We start from the raw sequence: 25,741 nt of genomic DNA, 5'->3' as shown, positions 1-25,741 counted from the left end.
CTGGTTTTCATTCTCATCTCTTCTCAGCTCACTGCCTGCATGGTCCCCCTCAACCACCTAGAGATACCACAACTGAATCATCAAAAGACAGAGAATTTTAAAAGCGCTAGGAGAAAACTCTTGTCCCATAACACGGACCTCAGACAGAACCTGGAGAGGGAAAGACGATGAGCCCAGAATTCTGAAAGCAAAGCAAAGCTGCCATCCAAGCAAACCTGGAGAAGCTGTCCCTCAAGGACAGGACAGGCTGGAGAGATGGCTCAGCAGCTCAGAACACCTGCTGCTCCTGGAAAGGACCTGGGTTCAGTTCCCAGCACTTACATGTTGGCTAGAAACTGCCTGTAATGCTAATTCCAGGGAATTGAATACCTTCATCTAGCCCAATGGTTCTCAACCTGTGGGCTGCAGTCCCTTTGGGGGTTACATATCAGATGTCTCGCACAACAGATATTTACATTACGATTCATAACAGTCACAAAATTACAGTTATGAAGTAGCTATGAAGTAATTTTATGGTTGGGGTGTCACCACAACATGAGGAACAGTATTCAGGGATCACAGCATTAGGAAGGTTGAGGACCACTGTTCTAGGCCCTGTGCACTTCTGTATGCATGTGATACACATACATACGTACAGGCAACATACTGATTTGCATATGAAATTTTAAACATTTAAAGAAGAAATAAAGGGTGGTGGTGGTGGTGGTGGCGGCGGCGGCGGCGGTAGTCCACAGAGTGAGATCTAGGACAGGCACCAAAACTACACAGAGAAACCCTGTCTCAAAAAAACAAAAAAAAAAAAAGGGGGGTGAGGGTGGGGATTTAGCTCAGTGGTAGAGCGCTTGCCTAGCAAGTGTAAGGCCCTGGGTTCAATCCTTAGCACTGAAAAAAAAAAAAAAGACAAATAAAAAAGAAAGAAGTGACATAAACACTTTGTCAGAAACAAAGCAGAGAGGATCACCAGCACTGACCGTGACTTGGAAGACCCACCTTATAAGGAACCCTGGTGATTACTCAAGTTTAAATGACAGGGAGCCAGACAGTAGTAGCAGCAGACAGAAAACTCACTGATGAACATTCGGAGGTGAACTCTGAATGCAGTTAACACTGGAAGGAGGGTGGGCAGGCAAAGCAACTGGAGTTCACAGGCTAGAGGATGAAAGAACTGTAACTACCATCTCTTGTTATTTAAAAAAGATACAAAATATGGCATTAATATAAAAAGATGTCAGGAAAAGTGGAAGTGTAGTTTTGCATGTTATTGAAGTTATCCGCTTAAAACAGGCCATTTTAACTACAATGTTTTATGTAGGTTTCACAGTTACCACACACAAAAGGAAACTTGAATAAATAAGAAATGGTGAGAAATCACAGCACATGGCTGCAAAAGAATAAACATCACACACACACACATACATGCACACAGAGGCATGTACACAGTCATAAAAAATAGGAAACCAAGTCGTATGTGACAATGTAAATTAACTCAGGGGACAATGAGCCAGACACAGAGCACGCCACACAACTTCACATGTAGAATGCAGAACATCACATTTACAGAAGCAGAAAGCAGAGTGGTGGTTACCAGAGGCTGAGGGGTGAGGGCAACCAGCAGTTGGGAGAGGCTGTCAAACACAGCCCAAGTCAGCTCTAAGACTGAGAACCATGAGGAGCCAGCATGCAGCACGTGACTATTGCTAACCATTCTGCCTGGAATCGCTTGAAAGGGTAGAAGGTAAGTGTTCCTTCCCCACCACACACTAAAATGACAAGTGTGAGGTTCTGAATATGGCAATTAGTTTGATTGGGGTAATCTTTTCACATTGCATACATATATTGAAGGCCAAATTGTATAATTAACATATACAAAATTTGTGTTAGTTATACCTCAAAATTGAAACATCAAAATGCCCCCCCTTTTTTTAATTGAGAGAGCACTGGAGAAAGTGCTTATAGAAATCGGCCTTCTCTTGACTCTGTCTATGGATATGATGTCCTTGCTTTTCTGATAAGGTTGACAACCCAAAATGCTACATGACATAAATATATGTATGTCAAAAGGAAAAGTCTGACCTTTAAGTAGTTCAATTTTCACTGAACAGAAAATGAGAAATTAAAACATTTTGGTTTGTGAAAATGTGCCATATTTGTACATTGCCTGATCAAAGGGAAAGCTGGAGCATAGCAGGAGCAAGAGCAGGGAAGGGGTTCACACTTAGGCCTTTTAGCTCCCTAGAATGGGAGCCGTTGGTAGCAAGGATTCGAAGAATTGGAAAGATGGAAAGTCCTGCTCGTTTAAAACCACAGCTGTGGCCAGGCAATGGTGGTGCACGCCTTTAATCCCAGCATTCGGGAGGCAGAGGCAGGTGAATCTCTGTGAGTTTGAGGCCAGCCTGGTCTACAAAGTGAATTCCAGGACAGGCTCCAAAAGATACACAGAGAAACCCTGTCTCAAAAAAAAAAAAAAATCAAAAACAAAACAAGACAAAACACAGCTGCATTCAACAAGGGTGAACCAACAGAGACTCTCGGCAGGAAGGAAGGGCCAGAAGGCTTTGAAACTTTGGAATTTGTACATATGCACCTTTTCCTTTCCTTGAAATGCTCATAAGCAGGAAATATCCACATATGTCTACCAACAAAGGTAGATAACAAAAGCACAGGGTGAGACTGCATGACAAGGAATATCCCATGCTTCCAGAGCCTGAAGTTATTCTGTGTCAGAGGCATATGTGAAGAAAATTAGGAAATAAAGACAAGGATGTGTCTCTCTGTACGAACAGGCTATTCTTGAGTCATTTTTCATTTGGATGTGCCTAGATTATTATGGATATGGCACCTGCAAATTCCTTCATTTCAGTAATAGACCAGATGTCAAAGCTGTCTTTTTAAAGCATTAGCACACTTCATCACCACTTAGCTCATGATTTTGGCTTGGGAAAATGCCAAGATTTTCTATTAACCCAGTTGAGAATCAGAAAGACACGCTGCGTTAGTCATCACAGCTCTGGTTACTATAATCAGCTGTTTTTAAAAATAAACCCTCTGGATTGTCTGATCGTCTGGTCAGGTGATGGTGTGACTTCCAAATACGGAAGCAGTTGTGTGTGGTGATAAGCTAAGCACCTATAGGCAGTGGAGCACACACACTATTCAGTATAGAGGCTGACACTATGTGATGGTATCTGAATGTTTGAGGTCTATCATAATACGTTAGAGCTGGGGGCTAAGTACACACACACACACCACACCCTTACCTCCTCACCCAGTCATACATTATCTGCCTTCTGCTAGATTTCTAAGGCTTTACTTGTGTAACAGAAACAGCACATCAGTTAGACCAAATTGTCAAAAACCCACCATTTCAAAAAAAGATCTTGAATTTAAAGAAAAATTTAAAAAGACGGCTACTTACAGCTCAGTTGTCAATAGAATTTCTTAGACGGTTCTAATAATTTATCTTTAACTTTTGCAGGAATTGAAAGTGAGTGGTTATGTCCATTATTTGGTCAGAGTGATGTGAAGCCTTCAGGATAAGCATGGGGTCAGAGGTTGTAGTTCTAAACTCTTGGCAGTAGAAGCAGAGTTAAGAGCTTTCTAAAAACAACAATGTCTTGGCTTATAGAACAAATATTCCTTGCAAATAAGACAAAGAATTATTTTGTGTGGTAAACTGAGTATTGACTTAATTTGCAGAAATTTCTATTATCTGAGTTTCCCAAGTAGTAAGTTTTTCTTTAATGCACTTAAGCGACTCACATGCCAATTTCTAGAACTCAGTATGAAGCCCAAGATGACCTTAAACTCTTCATCCTCCTGCCTCGACATCCCATCCAGGTGCTGATTATAAGCCTTTGTCACCATGCCCAGCTCTTTTAAAAAAAAAAAAAAAAAAAAAACTCTTGTCTGGAAAATGTGGTAGATGCTTCTAGCTAACCTGAAGTTACTAGGGTTCCAGTTGGGAGCTCGGGAAGGGGTCGCTGCAGCCGCTGTTGGAGCATTTAGGGCCGGCCCCGCCCTCATACTCCGCCCTACTTCGCAAGGTGGAAGCTGAGGGCGGTTGTCAGGTGGCTCCTGCGCTCTGCTCCCATTGGCTCCGGGCACACGCGCCGCACACGCTGGTTGGCCGCCCGGCCGTTGCCCTAGCGACGCGTGCTGCTGTGGTTCCGCGTCTCTCTAGGAGTTTGTAGCCGGTCCGAGAGCCAGCCCTCCCGGTACGAACTTCAGCTGCAGGGGTTGTAAACCCTAGATCCGGAGAGTCCCGAGCCTCGCGGTGATCTCGAAGCCTGCCAAACTCTGCGGCCCGTGATGACCTACAGGACACTTAGTATACTCCTGCTGTCTACCTGGTGTGCACGTGCCCTTGCTGTTTACCCCGCTTAACGTGCCGGGCGCTTGCTTCCCCTGAGGTGTCCCTACTGAATGCTCCTGGGCTGAATACTGTGTCTCATGTGCCCCTGCTGGGTGTCCAGCGTGGACGCAGCGCTGTGGTGTGCTCGCTGTGGATGTGCCAGGTCTTGGGCGTGAGACGTCTGCAGGTGTGTCAGCTGGAGGCGGGCGGAACCTCGAGCGCGCTGACTTTGCCCCTGTAGCTTCTGCTCCCAGCGGGCGGGTCGGCAGCGCCCAGATACCCGGAGAACCCGGGCTCAGCAGAGCTCCTTTCTCTCCTGGACGCCGGCCGTGCTAGTTAGCGCCAGGCCATGAGGAACACCAGCAAGGAGGTGCAGAGTGCCTCTCACCGCTATGCTCCCTGCGGTGAGTGAGGAGGGGTGGGAGGGATGGGGAGATAAAAGTTGGAAGGATAGGTGCCTCTACTTTTGCTGTTTCAGTGTGCACGGGCTGAAGCCGGGACCCTGGCATGCTAGACAACAGAGCTACCCCCCTTTTCAGTGCCGAGTGCAGGCGCTCATTGAAATTCATTTTGTAACAAGTTAACCCCCCCCGGCCCCCGCCCCATAACTCTCACATTTCGGCTCGGGCTGTTGACTGAGAAAGTCTCATTTTTGACAGCATTCACCAGGTATCTCACTGACTCGCTAGCTTTTGCTCCTAATTTAGGCCCCAACCAAGACTAATGACTCCCGCTTTCAGCATCTGGATCCGGGAGAGCCGAATTCACTGAAGTTTCATGGGTTGTGCACACCAGTTTTTGAAGCCCAGTAGGGAAGGAAGACATTTCCTGACACTGTCAACGTTTTGCACGGGTCTGGAGAAGGGTTGGAAACGGGAAGGAGAAAAAGAGGTCCTGGTGTTCAACTGGGAGAAAACAGGTGGAGCCATCTCACCTGCATAGAGGGGACCTTTCCACATACGCTGTGCATGCTAGCCTATGTCATTGTTAGTGACAGCAACTGAAAACTGGGTTGGGCTGCATACAGTTCAGGAGGCCTGGCCAGTTCTTATCCCATGCCCGGCTCTGTAACCTTCCTGTGACTTCTTCGTGTCCTAGGACAGTAGCCTCCATCACTGTGAACCATGCTGACAGACACTCACTGCCAGGGGTAGTCAGCAAAGCCTGTGTATAGTAACACGTTTTACTTCATAGCATCCCCACCAGAAATCATCGCCCCATTTTAAAGACCAGGAAAATTGAGGCATGCAGAGTTTGAAGTAAGTTGCCCTTGGAATACTTCCACCTGCTTAGTGGCTTTTTCTCTGAGCCTGTACAGCCTAAAAACAGGAGGAGCCTGTGGCCCCCATGTGTGTATATATAACGCTACCTGTAGTTTAGAAGCCAGAAACTGGGGCAGTCTATAGTTTGGTTCTTATGGCCTCTGTTTTCTTTTTTTTTCTTTTTCTTTTTCTTTTTTTTTTTTTTTTAAAGAAGGGCACAGCTTCAAATGGGAAAGCTGTACAGAGAAAAGCAGCCAGCCAGTGGTTGATCTGGTGTCACACAGGTACAAGGAATCTGTACAGATAAAAGCTAAAAGGATACCCCTGTGTCCCATTTACCTCCTACATGTGTGTGCTGGGTGGCAGTGGTTTGTCCTAACTGATGGGGCCCAAGATCTCTGAGCTGCCCCTGTGTGCACATTTACAGAGGCCTTGGTGTGCTCAGTGCCTCGCCAAGGCTTGCAGTAATGAGATGGCAGAAGATACACTATTCTCTGTGGATTAATTAGTAATTGACACACAGAGAGAAAATAAAGCAAGACAAATAAAGCAAGAACCAAACAGCTTTCCTCTAAGAGAAGAAACAAGGAGCTGAGCCTGGTCAGTAAAAGGCTATGGAATTCTCGGGGACCCTTTGTGCAAGTCTTTGAAACTGGATCACATTGATTCAGCTAATGAGTATTCTTTAGATATTTAAAGTTCCCAGGTGAAATATCCTTCACTCTTAGGCAGCAAGCCCAGCTTTAGTTGTCAGGAAAAAACTGGCAGTGTGAGCATTTAGCCCCAGAGAATAGCGACTTCTTGGGTCTATGTTTAGTCTAGTTTTTCCTTGCTGTTTCCCTGTGCCCTGACTCTGTGAGCAGTGTGGCTACTCAGCCACCCACCTACCTGTAGGAGAGGGGTCTCTTGCACGAATTGGCTCACCTGATTGTGGGGCCCATTAGTACAGAATCTGCAGGGCAGGCTGGACAGCAGGGGAAGAGCTGAGGTGGCAGGCCAAGTTCAAAGTCCATCTGGAAGCAGAACTCCCTCTTCCTTAATTTCTCTTGAGATGCAACTGAGTAAAGGAAAGTCACTCTGTTGCAGAGAATCAGCTGCTTTATGCTAAGTCCTCTGATGGAAGTGGTAATTCTCATTTTAAAAGTACCTTCACAAAAGCAGCAGGAATGATACCTGCACAAAGTCTGGACACTGAGGCTGAGTCGGATAGACACTAAAGTTCGCCATCACACTGCCACAAAGGACCAGGCTCTGGGTTTGGCTCTGAACATCACAAGTCTGTGCTGTGAAACATAGCCAGCATCCATGCCACAGAAATTGCATCTTTTTTTTTTTTTTTAACTTTTCCCAAGTCTTTGTTTCCCAACTTTTCCACTGATGTGATGATTTTTATTTTTTATTTCTTTATATTTTGTCATTTGGTTGATTTCTGATGCAGACTTACTTAAGGTGCCTACAGTTTGCGTGCCTTTTCTTGTGCATACCGGTATGTGTGTGTGTGTGTGTGTGTGTGTGTGTGTGTGTGTGTGTGTGATTATACATCAGCACTAGTAACTCCAGGACTTTGAGTTTCTGCTAATCCATCTGTCCCTTGATAGAAGTTCATACTCTGGCACTGAATGTCCCTGGGGAATCTTACAGGTGGTTCTCAGTCAGCTTGCTGCCCCCCCCCCCATACCATCAGCTCAAAGTCTAGGGAGCTTATTCACCAGGCCATGTTCAAGTCCTTTCTCTTTCTGCAGAGCACTGATGTCACTCAGGGGAGGAAGGAGGTGCAAGATGCCCACACTCCTGTCCTGCTCTCTGTGAGCTGTCCCCTAGTTCCCTCTTTAGGCTAGAAGCCACACAACCTACACTCACCATTTCCCCTCTGTCTTTCCCCAGGAAGACCTTTGAAGTCTTGGGCTTGAGAAGGTTTTGCATAAAGGTGGTTGCTCCAGCCTGGTGAATTCCCCATTCAGGACACTGTTTCTAGGCCTCTGTTGCTTGCCAGTGCCCACTGTAGCCTCCAGCACAGTGCTTGTGTACAGCTGGGCTGCCACTGGGACACAGGGCTGTCTGGCTGCTGGAGGGTGTGGGAGGCAGGTGTTGGCTTCCCACACAGCTGTTGAGCAAGTGAGGCTTCTCGGACCACACCCTGGCCTATCCCTTCTGCTCTTGGAAAAGTGACAAACGAGTTTGATCAGACTGTGTGTCTGTGACAGAATGAAAATATTAGTATTTTAATATGTGAAGCTTATCAAATCCTGACCAGTACCTGGTTTATTCACAATGGCTTAAATGATTCGGTATTTATTCAAGTCTGCATGTCTCCAAACATTACCAGAAATACAGCTAAGCATTTTTCTGGGATATGGAGGGCAAGAGGGAGGAAGGGAGGGCAAGAAGGCCAGGGGGTAGGGAAGAAGTGAGACGTGGGGGTTTGGATGGTTCCTAGAGTTACTGCAACAATGGAAGAGGCTTTGGGAGGAGACCTGGGCCAGAGTGGTGGGAAGGAGGTGATGTTCCTTCTATTTGCCTCAGTGACTGATGTAGTTAGGGGCTCTGGAAAATTAACTGTGTTCTAGGTCCCCCTGTCGATGTCCTGATTAGTCACACGTGTTCAAGAGCAGGCAATTGCTTTCTTGTGTGTGTGTTCTGTGGTATGCGCTGCCTGACATATGTGTTATATGTGCCCAGGAAATCTGTCAGGCAGCAGAGGGCCTGCTGGTCAGGTGTCCCCCTGACCCCATCTAACTGTGTGCTGGCCTCCCTCCTGTCTAGATTGGTATTACCACCTACCTGTGAAGCGCTCTGAGAAGGCTGTAGGTGCCCCACCCGCGTCCCAGATCCCAGGGCTCAGTGATTTGGGAGATTCCCCAAATGGAAATCTGCCCCGTGCTCGGAGATACTGGATAAAAGAAACAGACTCCGACTATGTGAAATTGGCGAAGCAAGGCGGCAGACCTGGTAAGCCCTGTGAACCGAGTGGTTTTGTGAGCAGGAAGCGGGGCATTGTTTCCAGTCAAGCCTTTGGAATTTTGGCTCCTTGTGGACATTGGGAATGTCTTCTCTTTGATGAAAATCTGCTTTTGTACAAGCATACAAGGAAGGCATATTGAGTTTAATAGAAAGCACTGGTCAGAAGGTTAAGGGACCATGTCCCACACGTCTCAGTGAGGCTTTGGAGCATCCAGTCCTGAGAGAGACTAAAGTTTTCCCTTCTTCCCTCTGGCCGTCACTGTCCCTCCACTGAATATCATGCTTAGGCATTCCAAACCTAGACCATACCACTTGATTGACTCAGCCAGGAGCAGATGGGGTACAGGATCAAGGCAGCCTTTTCCTAGGTCCACCTCCTTGCTCCTGGTTCAAAGAGACTAGTAATACCTGATGGAGGTCATCAGTGACTGTGACAGTGTCTTCGCTGTGCTGTGATTATATGAGGACTGGCTTTTGTGAGTGGTGGCTAAGGTACAGAGGTTGAAGGGACAAGCCTGCCTGCAACATGCCACTCAACAGGGATGAGACCTGTAATGATTCTGGTAACAGTGGAGATGTGTGGGGACAAGGAAGAAGTGACTGAGCAGGCAGGATAGGCGTGGGGGAGTCTGGGTTAGGCGTGTAGAGGAATTCACACAGTTCTTTCCATTTGTCCGTAAGTCTGAAAAATCTTAACAGCAAAAAGACTTGGAAGTTTAAAATGGAAAGTTAAACATTTCTCACTGAGAGGAGTAAGTCGGTACACTCTCTGCTGCTACCATGGCTATGGGTATTGTGAATTATTTTGCGGTTGGAGTTCCCTAGCAAAATTTGTTCTTACCACTCACTGTCCTTGGACACCAGTGGACAGGAGGGGGAGGAGGGGTGAGAGGAAGAATGTCCACTGGGGAGTGAGGGGCCAGTGGAGAAGGAGCCTGTGCTGAGTACTTCCCTGAATAGCCACATAGTCACTGATACATCCACCTGGGACTTCCCATCTGGGAACCTGGAGGGAACAGTTTCTCTAGGAAACAGCAGCGGTGGGCCAAGATGGTCAGACTGCTGTAGGATGGAGAGGAACATGGAGGTAGCTGAAGGCTGAGGAGCATTTCTCACAGCCTCTGGAGGTCTCGGGAGTGGAGAGATGAACCTCTGAGGGAGTACTGATGGTGATTGGCACAGATACCAGCTCAGGACCAGGAGAGAGGTGGGGGTGTGTGAGGGATGTCTGTCTGAGTGCCAAGCAGGACACTCAGCTCTCAGCCCGTGTAGAGGCCACCCTAGGGAAGATGGCACAGTTCCCAGTGTGGAGTGTTGGTAATGCCACATGCCCCGTGGGCAGCAGGACCACATATAATGGTGTCCCTTTCTCCTTGAGATTTGCTGAAGCACTTTGTCCCTGGGACCAGGAAGGGCTCCCCAGTAGCCTACTCCATGCCAGACTGGTATATCCACCACAGCAAGCCTCCGACAGGCCTCCAGCGAGAGTGAGTATCTCCAAGTCCGCCACATTTTTGTCTCTCTCTAATATAAAATATTGGTGCCAGCAAAATAGCTCAGCAGCTTGACAAGCCTGATGAGTTTGGTTCCCCAGGACCCACCTTGTAGAAGTCGAGAGTCGACACCTGCATTTTATCCCTGATCTCCAGATGCTTACTGTGGAATGTGTGCGGCTAAGCACAGATAAAGAAAAATGTAATGAAAACAATTTTGAAAAATCTCAATTTGAACTGGAAAACTATAAATATCTACTATTGCTGGAATGTACGTGTTCTTACAGCCCTGAGTACTACTGTATGTAATAGCTAATGCTTTGAGAAATGTAGCATAAGCTGACTGGAAACTTGAGTCAAGGAGACAGAGCCACACCCCCTCAGCATGTGGTTCTTTTGTCCACTTATTAGCTTCTAGCTTTAGGTTTTAATTCTTTTCTTCTGGGCTCTGACCATGTCTGCCTATCACAGAGCTGCCCATCCCAACCTTTCTTCTCACTGTGGATGAAAGGTACTATATTCAACTAGAAACGTCCACATCTCTCAGTCTCTAAGACATCATGGCAGAGCAGAGCCATGGCCCCCAACCCTGTTAAAATGTCTAACAACGGTTACTTGTGGCCATGCAAACTGGACCCTTCAGACACCTCTCTTGGTTTGAGAGGAAGCATGGAAAATCATTTTAGGATTTTTTTCCTCTGCTCTTTAAAGACTTGCCTTTTGTTTTATGTTTCTGCTTGAAAGATTGAACCAACACAGATATCTGTCCATGCTGCTAGGCAGTATGCAGTGTCTCTTGACTGTCCCCAGGCACCCTGTGAGGTTGTTTTGTTTTGTTTTGTTGTCTTCGGGATTCTGGTTCTTCCTGTTTTGTTTGTTTTTGTATTTTTATTTTAAGGTGTGTTATTTTGTATTTTAAACAGACCCCAGGTTGTTTGGGGCCTCAGAATTTGAGGCCCAAGCTGATCTCAAACTCATGGTCTGTCTGCCTCTATCTCCCGAGCGCTGAACTAACAGGCGGCCACCACTCTCTTGGCTTTGTTTTTTTACGTTTTTTAACACGTAAAAATAAAAAAAGCACATAATGCTTTTACATGCCTGTGCCAAGTGAACATTAAACTCCTACCACTTTTTTTTTAGAATAGTTTGTAGGCCAGACTTGTGATGTACAAGGTTTGGGTTGTTGTTGTTTTGGCTTTTTGCTTTTTGTTTGTTTTGTTTTGTTTTTGTGTTGTTGTTGTTGTTGTTTGCCTTGGCTGTCCTGGAACTCACTCGGTAGACCAGGCTTAGCCTTGAATTTGGAGATCTGCCTGCCTCTGGCTCCTGAGTGCTGGGATTAAAGGAGTGTGCCACCACAGCAGTTTTAATTCCAACACTAGGACAGCAGAGGTAGGAGAATCTCTGTGAGGTTAAGGCTGAGATCAAGGCTAGCCTGATTTACTTACTGAATTCTAGGCCAGTCAGGGCTGCATGGTGAGGCCCTGTTTTGGTTTTGGTTTTGGTTTTTAAGAGTTTGTGCTAAGTTCGGAAAAGAAAGGGAATCAGGTAGAAAGAGCAGGAATAGGCAAGAAAGGGCAGGTGACCCTGGAGCTGACATTTTCCTGTGTAGTGTGAGGGAAGACCAGTTGTATGCTTACATACCCACATTAGAATTGGCCATCCGACAGAGCAGCAGGTTGTTATTAGCTTAGATAACATTAAATGGTAAATGTTTTGTGGGCACTTATCTCTTTGAAGGGAACAACATAATAAATGCTAGTCTACAAGAAATAATTACCATTTATCTGTTTTATAAGCTCATACTTTAGAATGCCACCCTGTGATTTCCTTTGTTGTTCTGGGGACACTGGGGGCTAGCTTGGAGTGGGACCGGTGTGTTTATTCAGTAGGAGAAGGAACAGGCCTACCTATGTTTTCAAGGAAGATGGGGGAAGTGGAGAGACAGATGAAACAGAGGGCTGAGAAACGGGGGGCAGGGTAGGGAGGAAGTGGAAAAGAGAGAGAGAGAGAATAGAGGGAGGAGGAGGGAAGAATACAGAGAGGGGGGCAGAAAGCATGAACCAGTGCCAGGTGCCAGACTATAACTTGTCCCGTCTGTCCTTGCAGAGTCCCTGTGGTCTCCATGCCAGATTACATGGTGTATGAAGAATTCAACCCTGGTCAGGCCAACGGGAGCTATGAGTCCAGACGAGGCCCCTTTGACTTTGACATGAAAACAGTTTGGCAAAGAGAGGCTGAGGAACTTGAAAATACGAAGAGAAAGGTAACCATGCTGACAAGTGGGCATCACCCCCATCTGCTTTGCTTCTGTGACTCCAGGAATAATTAAGGGAGTGTGCTCCTTAGCTGCTGCTGCGGCTGCCTGCTCAGGCCGCCTGCAGTCTTGGCCGAGTCCTCTGTGCTCTGTTGTAAGTTTAGAACTACTAAGGAGAAAGCAGCCACATTTTCTTTCATTTCCTTCCTGTGTATGTTGGCTTTATAGGTAAGATTGCTTTTTACCACTTGGCATCTAACCAGTTAATGGTTATCTTGGGGGAAACTGGCTTATCGCTTCTATCTGACATGTAGAACAAGGATGTGTTTATATGTGTTCAATATCACGCTTCTGGATGTTCTCATCTTATTTAAGTCCAAATTACCCACAGTGCTCCTCGCTGATAAAGGAAGGGAAGAGGAAGCACTTTCTTCTGCAGAGATGCCCAGGGGTATGTTAGCTATGAGGTCCTAACTGGCCTGCAAGGTGAAGCCTTTTCAGAGGACTTGACCTGTCAGAGCAACTGGGGATGCCAGAAACAAGCAATGATTGGCAGATTGGTTGGGATCTCTACACCTGTACTCTTCCTAGAGCCCAGGAAAGCAGAGGCAGGCCCATGCCAAGTGCTCTACATTGCCGCTAGCACCCAGGTCTGAAATGAATTTTAGCACTTGAGACATCAGTATTCGAGAGGAAAGTGGTGGCATTTATATTTAAAAGAGCACTGGTGTTTTGAGACTGAGGACGAGAGTGGACACTATGGTCCTTTGAACAGCAAGGAGACAGGTATGTCTTGGACACATTAGGCCTAGCTTCTTGGTGTCTCTGGGTCGGGGTCGGGGGACCAAGATAGCACCAGCTGGCTGCAGTGTTTGCTCTTCAAGCTGCTCCCCCCCACCTCGTGTCCAGCTGTGACTCAGGCTTTGGGTCGCTGGTATGAGTCCTTCTAAAGGACTCTGCTAAGGACCAGGCCTGTTTCCTGATGACATGTAAGTGGCTGATTGTGTGGAGCCGAAGCTTCAGCAATGAATGGAAGGCTTGGATGTTAACTAGGGTTCCAGCATATAGCTTTGAGAAAATTTACAAAGCAGAGACGCTGCACCATTGTAAAATCTGCGACTTCATGTGGCAGTCACTCACACAGGGTTCTGCTGATGGCAGAAATACCCGAAGCCAGACTGTCCTCCACCTTCTCAGTGCTAAGGAAGGAGGGGGCAGAATTGCAGACACCAACACTGACCATGCAATAGCTGATGGGGCAGTGTTATGTAACTCACGAAGAGTCATATTAGGGATGGCCCTGATGGCCCTGAGGAAATAGAGCCCCTCATCACCACTGGGCACAAAGCTCCCCTAAGTGTCTATTCTGTAGAACTGGGGGTGTTTTCCTCTTCTCAAATCTCAAAAGACCTCTGGGCACAGACAGAGTAAGGGCTTTAATGTGAGCATCATTTGGCTACTGTCCTAGACTTCGGCATGCCACCTTGCCCAGTCTGCCCCTCTGCCACATGTCCCCCTGCCACTCAGAGACTTGTCTTCTCCACCCTAGGAAAGGATGGATAGCCATCGGATCCTCTGCTCTTGCCCTGGCCTTTGTCACTCAGCCTGATGTCAACTCTGGCCTGTGCGGAGGACAGATGTATCGACATTCTAGAGGGCGACTGGGATGTTCTTTTTTCATCTTTCATCTGAGGCCATTTACATGGAGTACGGTTCACCTGTTGCACAGGACTGAGCCACATCTTCTAACACATGCATTCCTCATGTAAACACCATGGACACCGAGCTCCAGAGCAGTTCTGTCACTCCTCATATTTCTCAGCCCCTTTGTCACCAATCCCTCCTAATTCCCATCTCTAGCAGTCACTGGTCTCTTTTACATCTTACAATTGTTAAGTTTCTGTCAGCTTCACACACAGTAAGGTTATCTTAAAGAAACTTCAAGTAAGAAGATGCTTCCATCGGATTGGCCTGTAGGGAAGTTTGGGGGGCATTTTCTTGATTAATGACTGATGTGGAAGGGCCCAGACATTGTGGGTGGTACCATGCCTGGGAGGGTGGTCCTGAGTTGCATAAGGATGCAGGCTGAGCAAGCCTCAGTGAGCAGCAGAAGGCGGTCTTCCTCCACGGCCTCTGCTTTAGTTCCTGCCTTGAGTTCCCACTCTGATGTCCCTCCAAGATGGAGTGTGACCAAAAAAATCATAAAATGAATTTGCTTTTGGTCATGGTGTTTGTCACAGAGACAAACCCTACCTAGGAGATAAGTCTTTGGAGCATTTTCCTTTCTAGAATCTCAAATCAGGGGCATCAAGTTAGTGATTTCAGTCCCATGGGCCTGCCTCTGTCGTGTGGCAGCATGTGTCAGAACCCTGGCCCTTGTTCTTGTTGAGTGATGTTCTTTTGTGCACCAGGGACCGTTGGTTTACTCATTCCTTTGCAGGTGGGTATTTGTTTAGTTCCCAGTTCTTGGTGACTATTACAAAGCTCCTGTGAACCTCCCCATCCATGCATTTCCATTTTATGTGGGCTGGTGGACCCCTCCCTCCAGGAGGACCCCTCAGAATATCTGGTGTCCCCAACGCTCATTGATTGTCCTCCTGGGCAGGGAACCTCATTACTTAAACACAGCAATTGCTTCTAAATTCATTGTGTCCCTATTACAAGTCATCCTGTTGACTTGGTGATTATCTAATTTCATTTTATTGTAACAGCCTGCGACCATACTGAAAGTCCAGTACGGCTGTCTCTGCCGCTCCTGGAGTCCTTTCTTCTTCCCTAATTCATAGTTGGCATTTCTTCACACAGGTGAAACTGCCAGCCATCAACTCCAAGAATCCCAGCAAAGTGGGGACCCCGGTGGGCCACAAAGACCCTGAAGGGAGCAGACTGTCATTGCCTCCTATGTAAGTGCCTAACTTAGGAGAGTGAATGCTGTCTGTATGAGATTTGGGTTGCTTTTCTGTCCTTCTTCACCCAGGTGATGGCTGAGCTGCCCCGGCCCTAGCCAGAGACAGGTTTGCAATGGCCGCACCTGCCTGCCTTGCCCACAGAGCCCTGCCCAGGCTGGCCTGGGGACCTGGCTGCACTTTTTCTCCCTCCTCAACACCGGTTCTACTTCTTTGATCACATGCCTTGTCTCCCGCATCCTGTTGGCGGTGTAGGTTTGTGGTTGGTGGCTGCTTGTCCCTCCCTGCTCATGCATTCTGTCCTGAACCTTGCTGTCATCAAAGCCTGAGGACAGGGGTTTCCATCTCCAGTGCAAACGCTCTGGCTCTGTATTCATCTGGGCATTCCCTGGGTATGCTGACACTTGTTGGTCCTCCCACCGAAAAGAGAAATCCTGGAGGCCCCTGTGTCACCTTATTTGCCAGAAGTCTAGTTTAGGAGAAAACAAATGTCATGGCTTGCTGACTGAGTCTTCCAACAGCTTCTCATTGGTGGGGAAAACAATCTCATTAGTGACATTGTGACAGATGGGCAGGGACTCACCGGGAAGGTGATTCATAAGTCCGAAACTTGTGGCTTGGGAGGAGACAAGAGTGTGCTTGTCACCTGCCTGACTGCAAGACTCACACTACTGCCCTGCCACCCTTCAGCATCAGTTATGATAGGGTCTGTGAGCTGAAGCAGGTGACAGATGACAGGAGACAGAGGTGTTCAGTGAGGGGACAAGGAAGAGATATTAAGACAGGAACAGCTATCCTAAGTAATCTTTTGTTAGTAGGGGGGAGGTGGGGGGTAAGCAGGGTATTTTCGAGGACCTCCTTGTATAATACTGGTGTTCTTTCTAGATTTAATTAATTAGATAATAAGAGAAAAGGGTTGGGAAATTTGACTAAGCACGGTATCACTTGTTATAGGGATGGAATGAGACCATTTTTATATTTGAAATGGGGAAAGAGACCGACCGATGAGAGACACACAGAAAGAGAGAAAGACTTTGTGTGTGTGTGAGAGGCGGGGTAGGGGAAGGGAGAGGGAGGGGGCAGAGCTCAGTACCAGTGTTTCCTCACAGGTTAAGTTCCCTGAACACGGCTTCTGTTTTTCCTTTTTAAATTAATCTTTGCGCTCCAGTTTAACATTTACATGTCTCTCTTTAAGGCCTGGTCAAAAAAACAGTTCACCAACAAACTTTTCCAAACTTATCAGCAACGGCTACAAGGATGAGTGGCTGCAGCAGCAGAGAGCTGATTCGGACGAGAGGACTCCAAGGACATCCAGGGCATCCTTGTCCACTCAGTCCACAAAGGACTCGGAAGGCACCCAGGACACAGAGACGCCCCAAGATCCAGAGGCCCCTCAAGACTCTGAGGAAGCTCCAGGTGAGGGGCACCATTACGTGCGCACGTTTGGTGGTGAGGGCGGTAGGTGGTTTTCTTATCTCCTGGTATATCTCCAAGTGAGATACGCAGATAAACGTCAGGCTAAAACTCCACAGAAGTCTTAGGGTATGGGGTAAGCATTCGGATAAGTGTGTACTTGGGCTTTTTTTCTTTTCATTCAGATGAGAGAGCAAAAACTATGACTCATGGGGCTTCATGTTTTCACTATATTTATCAAAAATCTTGATACTCTATTTGGTACAATGGAGTGTAGAATATACCACATTGGTTTTGGTCTTCTGAATGTGAAGACTCCTCACAGGACAATGCCACTCTCCCTCATGAGCTTGCCCTCTGTCACCCCTTCACAGGATTCCTTCTGTCCTTTGAAAGGAAACCCAAGTCCAAGCATTCCATTTCTCCATTATCAGCATTCCTTAAACTGAATAATTTAGGATGCCCAGAATAAACACTGGCTTTTTTTTTCTTCTTCTTCTTCTTTAGCATTTACAGAATTAGTTCAATTTGCTTGTTTGCACATCTGGAAACTTACTGAGGATTGTGTTCAATTTCTGTCACTGATGCTTATTGAGAACTTGAAAAAATTCATTATTCTTTCAGGGCTTCGCTGTAAGGGGAGAGAAGGCAGGAGTAGGGAGCAGGGGTGTGCTCAGGCATTTGAAATACTGTGGTATTGGCTTGTGAGCGGAGCTCTGTAAGGGTTTCCACATCTGACTCTTCCCTGTGTCAGCTGAGTATGACCTACCAATCAGTCTCCATCCGTCTAGAGATGACCAGCTGACTGGTGAAAAGGGACCCTCTTGAACTTTACAGAACCAACAGGATTTTATGACTAAGTGCTATTTGAAGTAGAATAGACCTTTTACTCATTCTTTGAATATGGATTACCTTTTTAAAATTTATTTTTATTACTCTTAATTATGTGTAGGGATGCATGTGTGTGTGTGTGTGTGTGTGTGTGTGTGTGTGTGTGTGTGTGTGTGAGAGAGAGAGAGAGAGAGAGAGAGAGACAGACAGACAGACAGACAGACAGACAGACAGACTTATTTCTGTCCTGGGTCTTTGGGCTGATATTGTCTCTTGGCTATTATGCACTGTACTTCAGTGAACACAGGGCTATGGCTTGTCCTCAACCTTATGATTCAGGTCTGGGATATACACCCAAGCATGAGAGGCACTTCATGCTGATTTCTTGTACTGTGCTTGTGTGCATTCTTGCTAGCAGTGTACTGGGCTTCCGTTTCCTCACATCCTTCCCAGCGGCATTTGGAATCTTCAGATTTATGTATTGTATGTAAATGAGTGTTTTATCTGCCTGTATGTTTGTGTACCACACAATGCCTGGTGTCAGCCATGGACTTCTGGGAACTGGAGTGATAGGTGGTTGTGAGCCACCGTGTGGGTGCTAGGAATCAAAACTGGGTCCTCTGAAAGAACAGTCAGTGGCCTTAACCACTGAGAAATCTCTCCAGCTCCATTTTTTTTTTTTTTATCCTATAAAAAATACCTGGCTGGGCAGTGGCGGCACATGCCTTTAATCCCAGCACTCAAAAGGGAGAAGCAGGCGGATCTTTGAGTTTGAGGCCAGCCTGGTCTACCGAGTGAGTTCCAGGGGCATCCAGTGCTACAGAAAGGAACCCTGTCTCAAAAAACCAAACAACAAACCAATGTGGCATGTGTAAGGTGTCATCTAATTGTGGTTTTAATTTGTGTTTTCCTCGTGATTATCAGTGTTAAACAATTTTTCATATATGCACTGGCCACTGTATACATTCTTGTGGAAAGTTCCTATTCAAGCCTACCACCTAGCTCTCATGGTTGGGTTTTATATTATTTTGAGACAGGAGCTTACTATGCAACTCAAAGTTGCCTGGATCTCCCCACATTTCCAAAGCTGTCCTCAAGCTTGTGGCAATCCTCCTGCCTCAGGCTTTAAGGGCTAGGATTATGGGCATGAGCTACCAGGCCCAGCTTCTTTGCCCATTTTTAAAACCAACAGTTTCCTTTCTTGCTAAGTTACTTCAGCTTCTTATATAGTTTGGACACTAATCCCTCACCAGAAAAGCTGTTTCCAAGTGTTTCCTCCTATTCTGTGGGTTGTGCTTTAATTTTGTTGATTCCTTCTTTTGCTGTACATAAGCTTATTAGTTTGATATAATCTAATTTATCTATTTTGCTTGTGTTGTTTGTGTTTTCGCAATATAAACATCTATAACCACATGTAAATGTAACATTTATATATAACATTATGTATAACAATATTTACATACAGAACATATGTCTGTGTGTATATATATATATATGTGTATACACACACACACACACACACACACACACACACACACACACACATATATATATATATATATATATATATATATATATATATATATACATACACATCTCTGTGGCTGGAGAGATGACCTAGACCAGTGGTTCTCAACCTTCCTAATGCTGTAACCCTTCAATACAGTTCCTCATGCTGTGGTGTCTCCCAACCATAAGATTATTTTCATTGCTACTTCATAACTATAATTTCACTACTGTTATGAATGTAATGCAAATATCGTGGCCCACAGGTTGAGAACCACTGACTTTGAGGTTAAGCATTTACTGCCATGGCCAAGGAGCTAAGTTCAGCCCCAGCACCCACATCAGGCAGCTAAGAGGTGGCTACCTATGACTCCAGTTCTAAGGGATCCATCTGGCTTCCCCAGGCACCTGCGCTCATGTAGTTCACAGAAGCTCATGCAGCCACACACAGAGATACACATACATAAAAGAAATAATAATAAATAGGACATATCTTTTGAAAAGGAAAGAAATCCATACCATACTAGAAGATTTCCCCTGTAGTTTTTCCAGTAGCTTTGTAGTGACAGGTCTGCTGTTTAAGCCTTTAATCCGTACTTGGGTATGCTGTATGAGCTGAGTGGTCTTTCATATTTTGCTTATGAGCATTCATTTTTCAGTAACATTTAGTGAGGAATCTGTCTGTTCCTACTATATATTCTTTCTACCTTTGTTGAAAAGCAACTTTAAGTCTATAGATTTGTTTAGGGGCTCTAGCCTATCCCATTGTTCTGTGAGTCTGACTTTATGTCCTGTTATAACGAGATTATGTCATAAACATAAACATATGTCTGTCTCTTTCTACCATGTCAGAATTAATTGAATAAAAACACATTCATGATTAACAGTCACATGCACAAGTAACAATGTGTTTGTTGGCAGCAATCTGCCAAGTAGTCCTGCTTCCCTTGATAGCTGCCTAAGGCAAACACAAGTTCTTTCATTCCAGGCTTAACTAACTCTCCAATCACACCTTTCACATCACACAATACTTGTATCTCTGTGTATGCATATATGCAGGCCATGGAGCAGTTATAGAGGGTATAAAAGGCCACAGCAGAGTTCAAGGAGCTCCTAAGATGGAGCCAAGCCAAGAGCTGACAGGGTTGCAAAGGGATCAGGTAGTGAACCATGCTGCAGGTCTGCTGGAAACTATGCCGCAGAGTCAAGCCTCAGGGTCAGAGTTGAGCCCAGCCACAAGGGCTAGTCAAGCTGTGGAAGTGAGATGCGGGACTGTGGAGGCTACAGACGTAAAGGTCAGGACTGGTCCAGATGGACGAGTAGTAGATGAATGGACAGCAGGTCTAGATGAGTGAATGGTGCATGAATGGTAAGTCAGATAGGCCACATCAGCAATGGGGGAGAAACGGCTGAAGCCCTGGAGACAGTCAGGAGTTCTTCACTTGTTGGTCTTTTAATAGTATACACTGAGTGGTCAGATGACAAGTTGGAGTAGCAGTGGTGTTTTGTGAGGTCTAAGTGAAAATGTTGTGTGTACCTTTGCCTCAGTCCCTGGTGTATCCAGTAAATTCTTGGGCCTCATTTTCTTGATAGGATTTTAATATGCCCCTGTGTTTATAGGTACATTGATACATTTATAAGGTAACTCCCTTTTTACTGCTAGCAATAAGTTATTTACCATTCTGTGTCTCTGTGGGTGGTGGCAGACAAATGCTGGTGTTAATGTGTGGGATGGGATGCAGAATCATCCTGCCTCTGTGTATTCCCTCAAAATACAGTCAGCTGCTACTTTTCAAATCGAGTCCTTCAGGACAAGGCACATCCTGAGAAACTAGTTTTCTACAGTGTGGAGTAACGCAGAGCAGGCCCAGCTTGACTGTAGCATGCCAGTTCCAGGTTGCTTTGATCTCCCTGACTGTGCACAATGCTCTGGAGTAAGGTCACATGATGCCTGCAGTTTTATTCTGGGTGTCAGGACTGCTTGGGTAATTTAGTATTTCATAATTCTATGTGAATTTCAGAATTTTTCTCCATTCCCATGAAAAACATTATTCACATTTTGGTAGGGATTGCATGGAGTCTGTAGATTATCTTTTGAGAGTATGAACATTACAACAATATCAATTCTCCCATGAACATGCAGTGTTTCCCCATCTGTCTATGTCCTCTTGGATCTCCTCCATCATCCACAGTGTTTAGTATACATATCATTTACCTCTTTGATTCAGTTTACGCACAGGTGTTTTTATGCAGTGTGTATATATGCTGATGCGTATGTGTGTGTGTGTATGTGTGTGTGTGTGTGTGTGTGTGTGTCTGTCTGTCTGTCTGTCTGTTTGTGTGTGTTGTGTGTATTCTGTACTCTTTATTCTAACAGCTTATGGTGTGCTTTTTGAGATTTTCTGTAAATAAGACTGTGTCAGCAGGGACAATTTATTTCCTTCCAAATATAGGTGGTTTTATTTTCTGTGCCTAATCCTTTGGTTATGATATCCATTGTTGGACTGAATAGAAGCAGTTTTAGTGGCTCCCTCATCTCCTTCCTGATCTTAGAAGAAAAACTCAAATTTTCCACCATTGAGTATGATGTTGACTGTGAACTTGTCACATACAGCATGCATTGGGTTGAGGCAGATTCCTATAGTGCTTATTGTATTTTAAGTTGGTTTCTTTTTCGAAATCATGAAGATATGGTGTTGGATTTTTAAAGTGCTTTGGCTGTATCTATTGAGATGATCATTTAATTTCTGTCCTTTGTTCAGTTAAAGTAGTGGGGTGTGTGTGTGTGTGTGTGTGTGTGTGTGTGTGTGTGTGTGTGTGTGTTGAATTGCTCCTGCATAACCAGGAATAAACCTCATTTAATGATACATGATCTCTTTAATTTGTAGTTAATTTTGGTTTGCTAGCATTTTGGTAAAGATTTCTACATCTGTTTTTACCAAGGGTATTAGCCTGTAATTTTCTTCTCTTTAGTGTCCTTGTCTGGATGGGCATGAAAGCAGTGTTGGCTTCATAAAATAAAAATGGAAGTGTCTCTCTCTACCTTTTACTTTTTGGAGAAGTTTGAAAATGATTGATAATATTTGTTCTTTGAATGTTTGATAGACTCCAGCAGGGAATCCCGCCAGATTCCAGACCTTTCTATCACGGAGTCTTTTTATCACAGATAAATGGATTTAGCCTCCTTACTGGCTTTAGATCTGAGCACACTTTGTATTCATGATTCAGTCTCAGCAGGATCTATGTTGATAGGAACGTGTACTTTTGTCTAGGTTACCCACTTTGTCGCTGGGGTTCTCACATACTACCCTTTGTGAGCGAGGGTAGCACTGCACTGGGCCTTTACTTTCTGATTTGCATTTTCTACGTTAGTTCTAGATTTTTCATTCCTTTCCCTTTAAAAAAAATCAAAGACAAAAATCTTCATTTTGTTAGCGTTTTTCCTTGTGTCATTAGTTTTTATTTATTTTGTCTGTTGTTATTTCTTTTCTTTTTCTACCTTTGGTTTTAGATCATTCTTTTTTTGTTAGGACCTCAGCTTAAATATGTGCATGTGGTATGCACATAGGCTCACCCACATAAGCTATGTTTTAGTATTGTGCATTTTATCCTCAAGTAAATAAAAATTGCCTCACCATCAGTATATATCTATGTGTACATACATAAGATGTAACCAAGGGACAGCACTTGGCACTGCTGTAAACTTACTCACTTTTTGGAAATAAGTCATTGCAGATGTTTTCTAATACAGGTGTTATAATGGAATCTACATCGCCACTGGCAGCAGGTCCTACTTGATTACAGAAAAAGGTTTTACCATCAAAATCAGTGAACCCCCCATCAACAGAAAAGCACACTGTCCTTGGGGATGGCGGGTAGAAGGGACTCAGGACCTGCTGCATGGGAAGCAAACATCCCCACAGAAATCTCGGCTCCTTCCCTCCCTGGGGCTGGTACTGTTAATGCCACATTTCCTTCCACCATTCATCATGGTTGCTCCTCTGTCCATCAAAGTTTGCATTTCATAAACAACAACAATGAAGGCAGCTTCTTCCCTACCTGAAAACTCTCCTCTCAGAGTTGTTGTAGCTTTCTGGAAATGAATTTACTCGAAGCTTCTGATTATCCATATTTCTTCCCTTCCACCAGACGCAAGGTTGTTGCTATTTTAACATGATCTTTTGCAGACATTATCGAGGTGTTGACATAAAAGAAAGCTGGCTGTTAGGTCACAGGTCCAGCTATAGACTTTGGCAAGGGTCCCCAGTTGTTGAGGGGGTGTGAGACTCGGGAGCAGAGAGACAGATGCCACACAGAGACCTCTCTGTAACCACACTGCTTTGTTCTGTCCTGTGCATTGGCAGCAGAAACTCTGCATCAAGGGTGGACAGGACTCAGGGATACAAAAGTGTGGTGCTTGCTTTAGTGCCAAAGCTGGAGTCTTATGTTTTCCAACCATGCTTTGTGCTGCAAGGTAGGATTGCATGCTCAATTTTTATAGACTTTTGGGATAGGAGCAGAAATGTGTATGTTCTATACTTTTCAATTAATAAATTAAAAATTTCAATTTATTAAAAATGCAGCTTTGTCTTCTTTGCATTGCAGCTGCAGAAGGAGCCCCATCAGAATCAACACCAGCAGAGCTCAAATAATCCTGGATATGCTATCCAGGGCAACCTTCTTAGTTGCTATCTGTAGGTTGACAATGGACAGCTGTATATGCAGGCTCCTGTTCTATTTTATTAACATAGAGTCTTATGGACCAACTTGCCTTGAGTATGGTTGAGATCACCGTAGCAAACACAGGGTAAGTGTGGGCTTTTGTTTCTTGCATTTCTCTGGGGTGCCTTGCTGGCCTGGTGACTTCTGGGACCAGAGTCTTCCTGAAGCTGACCTCTAACATCCTGTCTGCACCACAGTGTGGAGAGTTGCTCTAAGGCTCTGAAAGGGAAGAAACTCACAAGCTGCAGCTTTTTCCCCCCGAATTTGATCCCATAGTCAGAAATAACTTCCGGTTACACAGAAATGACTAATTCCAGAGCTGAGAGACATAATTTGCTGTAACAATATTTTATTATGCCTTGAACTTTTTAAGCATGTCATCTAAAACATTATAACATTAGTTTATATTTTTTTGCTAATAGTTTGAGTGCAAATTGAAGCCCAGAAATACTGAAAATTTGTTATTTTATATCCTTTAGGTAAAACAAAAATATTTAATCTCAGTTAGGCTATTTTACTAGGCTTCACAAAAACGTTCTAGTAATTGGACTGAATGCTCTTGTTTTATAAATTTTATTATTGTTTCTGTGTTAGTAATTAGCATTAAAATATATTTTATATTTTATTCATTAATAAAACAATAATCTTATCAGGAAAAGTTTCTAGAAAGCCAAATAGGGTCAGCACTTCTGTGTCATTCCTGGAATTAACTTATCATGTATTTGCTTGGTTAAAGTTTAAGTTTCAAATTGGTTCTTTAACTAAAATATTTAATTGAGCACTTACATCTATCTCTATTGCTTTATCAGAAGGATACTACTATGGGAAATATATCTAATATGTAAAAATATGGATGACTATATGTATTCAATAAACATAATATACCAGTATGATGCAGTTCCTGCTGCTTTTTTCCTTTCCCTCCTCCTCTTTCCTTCACTTATTTCGCTATCTCAGTCCCACTTACCTGGAAGATCGTTAGGAGCAGATATCAATAATGAGAAGACTTCAGTTTTTCAAAGGTTATTGAAGTAACAGAAAACCATGGCTTGTGCAAAGAGAAGACACAATTTGGGATGAAAACTGATGAGCACAATTTTAGCCTCAACCACTTAAGAGAAGCCAGGGTCAGTTCCATAGTTACCTGTCAGGTTGGTAAAATAGATCTTTCATGGTTTGAGTGTGAAATGCTTCCCCATACCAGGACCTTTAGATACTCGGTCCCCAGCCGAAGGTGTTGCTATTAGGAGGTTGTGTGACCTTCAGTGAGTAGGCAGAGCTGAAGGAAGTGGGTTCTGTTTCCTGTTCTCTCTACTTCCTGTTCTGCCAAGATGTAAGTGGATGCCACATGCTTTGGCCACTGTGGAGCGGCTTCCATGCCTTTCCTGTTGTGATGGGTGGATACCCCTTACACTGTGAATCAAAAACAAAGATCACAATCCTTCTCCAAGCTGGGGTGGTAGCTTGAGGACCTGAATTCAACCCCTAGAGTATATGTAAAATGTTGGCTATGATACCAGATAGTCAACATCTTTAATCCAAGCATTTGGGAGGCAGAGGCAGGAAGATCTCTGTGAATCAGAGGACATCCTGGTCTACACGGTGAATCCTAGGCCAGCCAGGAATATATATTGAGACCCTGTCCCAGTATATCAGAACAAAAACACTGGGTGTTGCCAGGAGCCATCCCCGGTGGTGGATGGGTCCTGCAGAGAGTGTAAGGAGTCAGCGGGGCAAGAAGTGAGTGAGGCCATGGTAGTCAGGAGAATCTTGCAGCCTGACTGACTAGCAGCCAGAGTGTTTATTTATACAGAATTTAGTTAGCAGGGATACATTCATGATGTTCCAAAACATAGATCATATCATTTTTGTTTTTGGACATGTGTTTCATTTCCTTTTGCTCATCTTTTATTCATCATTAATAAACTATGACAGAACAGAGTTATCATTTCCAATCATTTTTTTCTCAAGTTTTGACATCATTAATAAACAGTTATCATTCTTACTCATTAACCCCATTACCCAATTTTTGAGAATCTAGA

The 25,741-nt window shown here is 44.7% G+C and overlaps 2 protein-coding genes across 4 annotated transcripts in view; one reads left to right on the top strand and one right to left on the bottom strand.

Moving 5' to 3' along the window:
• The window catches only part of Sun3 (Sad1 and UNC84 domain containing 3), a 34,217-nt gene extending 29,675 nt beyond the window's left edge, over positions 1-4,542 (bottom strand). The window contains exon 1 of one of the 2 annotated variants that reach the window (XM_036201184.1): positions 4,420-4,542. The gene's annotated coding sequence lies outside the window, so the exon portion shown is untranslated. The remainder of the gene's footprint in view (positions 1-4,419) is intronic. The other variant, XM_036201185.1, reaches the window with a different exon arrangement.
• Positions 4,177-24,294, top strand: C10H7orf57 (chromosome 10 C7orf57 homolog). Of its 2 annotated transcripts, none has more exons than XM_036201187.1 (7): positions 4,177-4,755; positions 8,377-8,562; positions 9,953-10,061; positions 12,174-12,330; positions 15,127-15,224; positions 16,471-16,643; positions 23,583-24,294. In XM_036201187.1, exons 1-7 carry the CDS (start codon positions 4,701-4,703, stop codon positions 23,627-23,629), a joined length of 825 nt encoding a protein of 274 aa, XP_036057080.1. In that variant the 5' UTR covers positions 4,177-4,700; the 3' UTR covers positions 23,630-24,294. The 2 variants fall into 2 exon arrangements, with proteins under 2 accessions (XP_036057080.1, XP_036057079.1); XM_036201186.1 differs by having other exon boundaries at positions 16,423-16,643.
• Positions 24,295-25,741: the final 1,447 nt, after the last annotated feature.

This window comes from Onychomys torridus, chromosome 10 (assembly GCF_903995425.1).
Source record: "Onychomys torridus chromosome 10, mOncTor1.1, whole genome shotgun sequence".
In the NCBI taxonomy this organism is placed as follows: domain Eukaryota; kingdom Metazoa; phylum Chordata; class Mammalia; order Rodentia; family Cricetidae; genus Onychomys; species Onychomys torridus.
Note: the sequence above shows the minus strand (reverse complement) of the source record. Positions and strands in the feature narration are given on the sequence as shown.